General features: G+C 50.5%; 1 protein-coding gene across 3 annotated transcripts in view; it reads right to left on the bottom strand.

The window, feature by feature from the left end:
• The window catches only part of Slc9a3 (solute carrier family 9 member A3), a 48,960-nt gene extending 38,960 nt beyond the window's left edge, over nt 1-10,000 (bottom strand). For all 3 annotated transcript variants that reach the window (XM_031359866.1, XM_031359868.1, XM_031359867.1), the window contains exon 1: nt 9,715-10,000. In XM_031359866.1, the coding sequence (XP_031215726.1) occupies nt 9,715-9,916 (202 nt within the window). In that variant the 5' untranslated portion in view covers nt 9,917-10,000. The remainder of the gene's footprint in view (nt 1-9,714) is intronic.
• Nucleotides 10,001-10,358: the final 358 nt, after the last annotated feature.

Here is a 10,358-nt window from a genome sequence, read left to right as displayed (position 1 = left end):
TCTCTCTCTCTCAAGAAAAAAAAAAGAAATCAACCAAACAACAACAAAAATATGATGTCCATTTGTGTTAGCCAATTACTCCTAACCATGAGGCCTGCCCTGGAGTGTAGTTGGTATAACCTGGGTCGCTCTACTGACACAACTGATTTTCTCTCTCTAAAAAGCTATCACTTGCAACTAGCTTCTCTGTTAGGTTGAGATTTCATGTTCACTTCCTTTCCTCCACACTAGAATTTTGTCTGGCTTGAACTCGTATGGGTCTGTGCATTCTGTCACAGTCTGAGTGAGTTCATATGTGCATCAACCCTGTGTCTGGGAAACGCTGTTTCCTTGGAGTCACCCACCACCTCTGCATACTCTTCTGCAGAAAGCCCTGAACCTGGAAGGGAAGGGTGTGGGAAAGGCATTCCAATTAGGGCTGAATGCTCCAAAGCACGATGGTGATGAATTCCTAAACATCTCACAGTTGGAGCCTACGAAATGGCTCCATGGGTAAAAGTACTGGCCACATCAGCCCGGTGACTTGAGTTTGACTCCTTGAACACACACTGGAAGGGAACTGACTTCTGAAAGTGTGCTTCTGTCTCCACAGATGTACACATGCACCCAGGCCTTGAACACACAAAAACAGACAAAGTAACTTTCCCATAGTTGCTGTTGGGATCCCATGCTATGGGACTATGTTATCAACCGCCAAACAAAGCTTTGTGACTTTCACAGACTTCCCTGCTGGCAAAAGGCCATTTGTTCTCTGACCCTTCCTCTGGTAGAACACCAGGGGCTAGTCTGTCCTCACAGTGGTCACTCAAGACACTGAATGACCCCAGCACCAGCATAATTTGGGAGCTACTGTGCCCTCGGGAAGAGACTAGGCTCACAGCCCATCTGTTCTTTGTGAATAACCACAGTCACCTTCAGATCTCAAGGAACAGAACTGAAGACAGAAAGACAGGCTGGCAAGATGGCTAGGCAAATAAAGATGCCTGCTACCAAGCCTGAGAACATAAGTTCTGTTTTGGAGACTCATACAATGGAAGGAAAGAACCAACTCCTGAAAGTTGTTCTCTCAGACAACACACACATTCATGCACATATAGTTTTAAAAGAACAAAATATTTTTATTACATGTATTTGTTCATTGTGTGTGTGTGTGTGTGTGTGTGTGTGGTGCGTCTATGTGTACATGTGTGTGTGTGTGTGTGTGTGTGTGGTGCGTCTGTGTGTACGTGTGTGTGTGTGTACGTGTGTGTGTGTGTGTACTAGGGCATGCATGTAGAGGTCTGAAGATAACTTGCAGGAATCAAGAACTTGCAGTTCTTCCATCACGTGGGAGCCTTCTCACTCCACCTCACTCCACACAAACTCAGGTGATCCGTCTTTTTAAAAATCGGGCTAGTGAGCAGGTAAAGGTGCTTCCTGCCAAGCCTAATGGCCTAAGTTCAATCCCCAGGACCCGCATAGTAGAAGAAAAGAACTGACTCCTACAAGTTTTTCTCTGACTGCAACAAATATTCCTTAGCATGCATATATGCACAGCGTCCAGCTTGGGAATGGTGTTTCTCTGTGTGACTTTCATGGCATTTTTTTGTTTATTGTCTGCCATTATGTGCTGTAACCCTCTCAGATGCCAGGTATCTTGTAAATACCTCATCTGCTGCATCCATTTCTTAACACCTCTCCGTAGAGAGATGCAGATGCCGGCTCGGGTCCTGTGAAGGGCTTGATGCGCTGGAAAGTTAGGAGCTTGTCCCTGAACAATTAAACCAGGCTGCCATGAGCGCTTTTTAGATGCTGTGATATATACAGGTAGGAACCGGGAGTCTCCAAGCCCAGTTGTGAAGGGAACTTTATTGATGTGTAGTTCTAGGAGCCTTGGAAGGCAGAGTCTCCATGGATAAGATACCATTCATCTTCATATATCCCTTCCTCAAGTCCTGGAATCTTTCTCCCAGGCCAGTATTTCCCTCAGGATTTCTAATTTTAGAGGTTGGAGCCATCTCCATGGACTGGCCTGGATGGGGGGAACCACTGGTCTCTTAGATGGGATGAGAAGATGGGGCCCAGAGATAGCACTACCTGGGCAAAGTATGCTTACACACTTCTCCAGCAGAGTCTAGGTGTGGAAACAAGAACATGAGAAGTCTGAGTATGCACATGGGAAAATCACTCAGGTGGTGGTTCTTATATTCACACACAGGCACACTTCCTAAGAGGGCTCTGGACTCCTAGATCCGTGTTTCATTGGCTCGTCCACACCCACAGCTAGCTTTTTATACCTTTCCTCCCAACTTTCCCAGTCTTCCTTGTATGACTGAAATAAGCTACATTGCTTCCACCCTGCAGTCAGGGCTCCCCAAGCTCCAGGTTCCTCACTTTCAAAGAGGCGATTATGCTCACTTCATTTATCTCCTCCTCAGGCAGCTGTCTCTCGGACAGCTTCAACAAAATTGGAGGCTCAGGAGGCCCAGAGGGGACTTAGGAGAAATGCTTAGCTGATGCTAACTCCTGTGTGCTCAGGTCGAGGGACACAAAGCAACCCCAGAACAGTAGGATAGCTGCTATAGGTCCACATCTCCTGAACGAACCTGGGCCAAATCTAAGAATGAAGCCCTCGGGAACTCTATTTCTTCAAAAAAGTCCATAAAATCAGGCGTTTTACGTTTCCCATTTTGCTTGGGAAACTCTTTCCCAGCAGAGAACTCAAATCTAACTGAACTTTGGCACCTCAACTCAGCAGGTGGTAGGTCCAGCTGGTTTCCTGACTTGCCTGGGAGGGGAGAGCGGAACAGACCGCTCCACCTCACCGGAGACTTCCCTCTTCAGGGAGAGCTTGAAAATCTGACTTGAAAATGACGCTGGTTTTGTCTTTACCTAAGGATAGCTCCTGGAGCTGAACTGATTGCTTTACACAAAGCCTTTAAGATCCATGTCCAGGGACAAGAGCCTGGCAGGTACTCCTTACCATCTCCTTCCCAGGGGCCGAGTGCTCTTCAGGAGGCCCCAGACAAACTCCACACCATTTACCCAACAGTGAGCCTCCTCCATCTGTCCCTGACTATGCCCTCTCCGAGCAATGATGCAGTCCCAGTGATCCTGGTTCAGAGATTTCTAGAATTAACCTCCATTTGTCCTCACTTCTTGGGTCTCTAGGGCTTAAGCTGGCGTCTGATTCCCTTTACTCTAAAGCTCTCCTTACGGTGTCCAAGATGGTTTACACCCTCAGCATTCCTAGCCCCAAAGTCTGAACTCTGTCCCCTGTAGCCAGCAATCGGAGGGCTCTCCTTCAGATAAAAGATCCTTCTTAGAGAAATGACACTCGGTGATAGATAGACATGGACAATAGGAGCAACCGGCTTGAAAAGCAAAGGCCAGTTAGTGTCCACAAGCCTGACAGACTTCACCTGTCCAGCTACTAGGCTGACACTATGATGTCACACCCACAGTACGCTAAGCTTATGGGAGCACCTTTTGTCTGCCACGCCTGAAACTGTGTCACCAGGGATGCCGTGCACAGGAAACTGGGTGACAGTTTGGGGAAGAATTTGACTAAGGACTTAAGAATCTCTTCCTTGAACTCAGGATCAATGGGGTGCTTGGAGATTAAGGTAAGAAGCCACTAGGATTATAGCATAGCATTTACTCACCCATGTGTATACGTATCTGTGTATCCAACCAGCTCTTCACACCCAACCTTACATGCATTCACTCCCTGCAGAAGCTTTGGAAGGTCAGCCACCAGATAGATACTCAATAAGAAAAGAACTGCATACTTACTGGAGTCAAAAGAGCTTGGAGTTACAGAAGGTATCCTCAAGGGCTGGGGTAGCCTAGAGATTTCTTTTTTTCTTTTTCTTTTTTTTTTTTAAGAGAGTTCCATTTTTATTTATTTATTTATTTTTTATATTTTTTTCTTTATTTACATGTAAATTTCTCCATTCCCAGTTTCCCCTCCAAAAAACAAAGAAACAAACAAAAACAACCAAAACAAACCCCTGTTGCCTCCCACTTCCCCATGCCTGCCACCCCGCCCTCTCCCACTTTCTGGCCCTGGCATTCCCCCACACTGGGGCACAGAACTTTCACAGGGCCGAGCTCCTCTCCTCCTATTGATGATCGAATTTGCAATCCTCTACTATACACATGCTGCCTGAACAATCAGACCCCTCCATGTGCAGTCTTTGGTTGATGGTTGAGACCCTGGGAGCTCTGAGGGTACTTAGTTCAAAGGTAGGGTAGTAGGAAGCTGGGTGTGAAAGAGTAAAGCTGCGGATGGCATCCAGCTCAGAGCCACGGTATGCTCACTGACAGCTCTCCCTTACTTATTCCTTCTTGTCCCTCACTAATGACATTCCACTGTACTGGCCACCGACTCCAAGTCCATGACTCCCTAAGGTAAGGCCAAGTTAGGAAGAGCTAGGGAACATCCTAAACTCACCAGCACTTGCCCATCCGTATTCCTGGCTAAAGGCCTGAGAAAAGTAAAGCCTAGAGAAGAGCAGAAGGGAGCTGAGGAGAGAGGTGGGGTTAGGGGGCAGAAGGGACAGCAGGGTAGGGCGTAGCTCAGGCTGGCAGCTGGGCCTGCTTGGTTCTTAACAGTAGTCAGGTACACGGAAGAGTGGACAGGGACTCCCAGCTGCCCACATTGATTAGAGAAGCCACACCCACCTCAGCTTCAGAAGTGGATGTGGGGTGCTATTCAGCCTCAGCCCTGACATGCAGCGCCCTAAAATATGGTGCCCTGAGCTCTAACAGCCATGGTACAGTGATCTCAGGGACAGCCATATCCTACAACAGAGAAGGTAAAAAGCCTTTTCACTCAGGGAAGCTCCAAACCCTGAGGCTGGGTGGAGAAAGAACAGCTGAGCTAATCCTAACTTTGCCAGGCTCATTCAAACACACAGAGGACCCATGGGAGACTCAGCGCACACAAATCCGTGGGAACCCTAACTTTAAAGCACCCCAAACTCAGACCCTTGCTCCCAAAGAAACCAAAAGTGGAGTCCTAGCACATGACAGCCTATAGGGATAGATCAGAATCCCCCAGCCATGACTCCGCATGAAGCCGTGTGAATGGTTAGGTTATCGGGACTCAGAGGTGCACTGTAGCAGCCTGGCTTATTATAATGAGCAGTTTGTAGAGGGCTTGCACGGTGCTTGTGCCTCACAGTGAGATTGTCCAGGACGACAGTCATAGAAGGTCCAATAGTTGTCTCTAGAGAGCAGCAGGAGGAAAGGGGTGGCATAGTCACCTGTGCAAACAGGCAGGCTTAGTCAGGGCTCATCCCTGCAATGCTGCCGCACTTCCCAACCTTTGCTCTTTCTCCTCAGGATGCTTCAGCTTCAAATGCAGCATGAATTTACAGCTCAAGTCATCCAGGGGCAGCTCCCCAAAATAAGACTTTATACCTTCAGTGCCTCCTAGTGGATTCTACTGACCCCTCAGCCACACAAGTTCTACCTCATGACCTGCCCCTAGTCTTCTCTACCCTCCTGTCTCTCCCCTCTCTCCCTTCTCTGCCCTCCCCTCTCTCCCCTCTCTCTTTCTTTCTCTTTCTCTCTCTCTCTTCCCTCTCTCCCCTCTCTCCCCTCTGTCCCTTCCCCTCTCTTCTTTCTTTCCCCTCTCCTCTCTCTCTCCCTTCTCTCCTCTCCCTCTCCTTTTCTCTCTCTCTTCTCTCTTCTCCCCTCCCTCTCTCCTCTCTCTTCCCTCTCTCCTCTCTCCTCTTCTCCCCTCTTTCTTCTCTACCCTCCCCTCTCCCTTCTCTCCCCTCTTCTCTTCTCTCTCTTCTCTCTCCTCTCTCCCCTCCCCTCTCTTCTCTCTCCCTTCTCTCCCCTCTTCTCTTCTCTCTCTCTTCTCTCTCCTCTCTCCCCTCCCTTCTCTCTCTCCCTTCTCTCCTCCTCCTCTCCTCCTTCTTCTTCCTCTCTCTCTCTCCCCTCTCTTCCCTCTCTCCCCTCTCTCTCTTCTCTACCCTCCTGTCTCTCCCCCTTCCCTTCTCTGCCCTCCCCCTCTCTCCCCTCTCTTCTCTCTCTCCCTCTTTCTCTCTTCCCTCTCTCTTCTTTCTTTCCCCTCTCCTCTCTCTCCCTTCTCTCCTCTCCCTCTCCCTCTCCTTGTCTCTCTCTCCTCTCTCTCCTCTCCTCCCCTTCCTCTCTCCTATCTCTTCTCTCTCTCCTCTCTCCTCTTCTCCCCTCTTTCTTCTCTACCCTCCCCTCTCCCTTCTCTCCTCCTCTCCTCCTCCTTCTTCTTCCTCTCTCTCCCTCCCTCTCTCTCTCCCTCCCTCCCTCTGCCCCTCCCTTCCTCCCTTCCTCCCTCCCTCTCTGCATCTACCTCTCTGACCAGTATAGCCCCCACACCATTCTGTTCTGATCTGAGAGGCTCCTGATTTCCTTACTGATGGGACACAGCTAGGGGTTGGTCACTGTTGCTGCCTGGATCTCCTTCACTGAGCACCTCTGGAGGGCCTGCAGGATGTCATTTTTGTCCCCTCTAATGACCTCCTCCCCAGTCTCCTTCACCAACTCCTAGTTCCTTCTCTGGCTTTAGACACAAGGTTTGGGTCCTGTGCCTATGAGGCTCAGGAATTGTGAAATGGGATCTGTGCTACAGAGGCACCACTGCTTCAGCACAGTAGCAAGGACCCAAAAGCTGTGAGCTAATAACCCTGCTGTGTATGGGCTCTTCCTCCCAGTAGGTCTGGGCAACCTCTTCACCCCCCTGAAGCCCAGAAGCTCTGAGAGGTCAGTTGTCACTGAGGCCCACCCTCTACACAACTTCAGCAAGGACCAAAGTCCTCCAGGGCCTGTAGATAAATTGGTTTAGTCTTCCCCTAGCATTGCCTTGGCCTCTCCCAGTCTCTTTTCATTTTCTCTTTAGACTTTCCATAAGCTCCCCTTGCCTCTCCTCAACACCCCTGCCCCGCCTCTTCTAGTCTCCCTTCAACTTCTCCACCAACTCCCCTAGCATCCCTTCAGACTCCTGCCCAGCTTTCCCCTATCCCCAACAACTTCCCACTGTATGCTCCTGAAACTGCCTGGATTCACCCTCGGTAGAGTCTTAGTGGATACTAGACTAGGTCCACCTAGTGCTGCCTGTGCTCTGATGTAGGTCCTTATAGCCTAGTACCTACCCATCCTTGAGTCCCAACATTGTAGCTGCAGGCTAGGGACTCCCAAATGGAAGTGTGTGGACAGAGAACAGAGCACCCTCACCCACCTAGGGTGGACCCTGCCCTTCTACCACAGACAATCCGACCTTTCCAGTCTACCACCTCTGTCCCTAGACAGGCACCCTGGCCTTGACATCCCTGCCCTTAGCCTTCCTCAATCCCCAACTGCAATAATCAATCTACCTGTGTTCCAGGATCCATGTCTTATTCAAAACAGGCTGAAAAAAGTATGACCTGCTAATCATAAAGTTGGGCTGGGAGTTAAAAATAATCAGAAGAAAACATGAGTCCCATCAGTATAAGACCTTCCCATCCTCCCATGCAAGGCAGTTCCTGTACAACTTGAGGATGAAGTAGTATGGACAATCCTAAACTTTTTTTTTTTTTTTAAGTATTCGGGGTTTAACAAGTGAAGGCTGTGTCCTTTTCTGGGAGCTGTGGAAGCGTCAGGGATACTACCCAAATTTGCACACACATCAGCTATGTGCCCACAGAGCTATTTGTGAGAGTCTGTGATGGGGCAGATGAGGCTGATTGTACAGGGAAGGAGTCTGAGAGGTTTTGGCAGAACAGATCAAGGTCATCAGGGATCTGAGTAAATCCAGAGTTCACAGCTGGAGGGAAGAGCTGTAAGGTAAGGGCTGGGTACCAGAGTCTCTGCCACCAAGAGAGTGGTTCTTGAAGCCAGGCAGGGTAGAGCTGAATCTGCAGCTTGCTTCTCTCTCTTCCCCTTTCTATAGTGAGTCTTCGGGGAAGATAATGGGTTCCTGGTGTGGTCTGATTAGAGTAAATCTGCTTCCAGAGCTAAGGCCTGTGAAGATTTGATGCAGCTGCTTATTGTTGGGACTGAAAGGAATGGAAGCGAGGGACAGCAACATTGGTCCTTAGAGGAGCGGGTCTTGTGGCGAGACGGAGTCTGAAAGGTGGACAGGTGTCTACTGTGAGGCCCGGAGCAGATATACTGGAGGAACTTCCTGGGTAAAGGACTCCAGTGCCAGGCTCTTAGCTGAACACGCTGGTAACGCGCAGTACAGTGCACGGAGTGGACCAACAAGGGCCAACCCCTGTAGGTTTAAGCAGGCAATGATGTTGGGGGACAAAGCAGAGATCTGCTGGATGTACTTGGATCAGTGCAAGCCAGACTCCGCCAGGAGGCCTTGGGGACCTGAGAAGGATCATCTCCATAATTTCTAGAAGTTGGGAGTGGGGTTGAGTTGACTAACAGGGGACACCTGGGCCCACTAAACTATTTAAGACAGAGCGGTCCTTCTGCAGAGCTGCCTGTCCACTGGTGATCGTCTCGACTAATATTGGAGAGAGTTGCTGCTGACTCTGGTGGCCAGGCCCCTGGAGACCTGCAGAGCTATAACCCTTGGGGATCAGGCTGCCCCTTAGTCACTGTGCTGGCCCAGCACCAAGCACAGCAGATAGACCTGGCTATTGCTGAGCTGAGGTACTAAACTCCCAATCTGTAGTCCAAGGGTACAGAGAGAAGCTCCCAGATAACACGGAAGGCACACACTCACTTCATAACTAGAATGCTGCAGTCCACGGAGAAGCAAATGAGCCTGGGGAGAGGGCGTCCTTGGGAACTCCCTGGCCCCTTCTGAACACTCTGTGTGAAGAAGTCAGTACTGGCTACTCACAGCACAAACCTTACTGAAAAACCCAGTCAGACAGCATATGCAAGGAGAGCCCAGTGCCAGATCCAGGTTAAATGAATGGGAAGAGGAGGCAGCAAGAAATAAATAAATAAAGCCTTCCCTAACCAGGCACTCTGCGTCTGAACTCTGTTAACATTGTTCTCTCCGTAGCTTTCCCTCCCCAGTCCTGCTAAAGAGGCATGCTCCCTCCTGGGTCTTGCAAGGCCTCTTCTGCCTCTTCTACTCCATAACCTTAAAGGAAACTGGCAGTCTAGGAATCTCTGTATCTGTTCTTGCTCTCCTTGAATGAGGGTCTAACGAATTCCTCAGGGACCACATCCTTACCACCTCCACAAAGATAATAAAGCTTTGATCGTCTTAAATTTTTTAAGACGTCTGACCTTCCTCTCACCTTGCCAGGAGCTCCTTCAGTCCCGCTTCCCAGTTTCACTGAGCCAGCTGAGAGAGGAGCATCATCGTCCCCCTCCAGACAGGGGGTCATGAGTTTCTCTAGATTACTCATAAGTAATACTTATTTATTTATTCATTTATTCATTTATTTATTTAACTGCTCTGGACCCAAAGTCCACTCCAGTGCCACGTACAAATCAGTTCTCTCAATGCAATAAGAAGTCTCAACATACCAAATAGGGTAGCATCTATAGAAGGATTTGGGTAGAATGGGGCCATGAGCATGAGATTGTAGGGGCTGCGCCCACCCTGTAGGACCACTGGATTAGCCGGGTGCACTTCTCCGACCAACAGCCAACCGCACCGCACTCTTGCTGAATGTGTCTCTTCCCCAGAAAGGGATAGAAAATGCAAGGGCAAAGGCAGGTGGTATAGACTCCAAGAGCGTGGCTAAGACGCAGTCATGGGCTACCATGATCCACAAAACCCGGGCCTCTTACCGATTTTGGCCAAGCTGGCCACGAGGATCCAGAGCGCGATGATGTATGGATCCTGGACGTGGTGCCATTTGAAAGTGACCACCTGGAAGCTCGCACCACTGCTCGGTTCCTCCTCAAACCCCCTCGCGCCTCGCAGGCAGGTCAGCGCCAGCGCCAGCGCCAGCAGTGGCTTCCACCCTGGTCCCAGAGCCCGGTGCCACATCGCTGCTGCTCAGCTCCGGGAACCGACACGCATACCGTAGTGAGTACCTGCTGCGCTCTCCGTCGCAGCCCTCGGCGCGATCCCGGAGCTGGCAGCAGTCAAGTCCCCAGGCCCGCCCGGGTGGCCTTTAATCCCGCTGCCCCCTCCCGCGCCAGGGCGGGGCCTTCCCGCCCCCGCTGCGCACACGTGAACGCAAACAGTCCAGCTGCGTTAGAAGCACTCCCGCCCGCACTGCTCACGCCCACCTAGTTGGATGGGCCCCAGCTTAGAAATCCCGGTTCTCTGGGTGCCGCGGGCTCCGGGAGCCAGCTGCTAGGACCTGTAGATTCTCGAGGTCCTCGAGGTCGCTCCTCCCCAAGGTTGAGTGGCACCTTTCCCACAGGCTGTTGCTTCCTTCCCGGCGGAGCGCAGCGCTCCGCCAGGCATGCCACTGTCAACTCTA

Source organism: Mastomys coucha, unplaced genomic scaffold (genome assembly GCF_008632895.1).
Source record: "Mastomys coucha isolate ucsf_1 unplaced genomic scaffold, UCSF_Mcou_1 pScaffold8, whole genome shotgun sequence".
Taxonomy (NCBI): Eukaryota; Metazoa; Chordata; class Mammalia; order Rodentia; family Muridae; genus Mastomys; species Mastomys coucha.
Note: the sequence above shows the minus strand (reverse complement) of the source record. Positions and strands in the feature narration are given on the sequence as shown.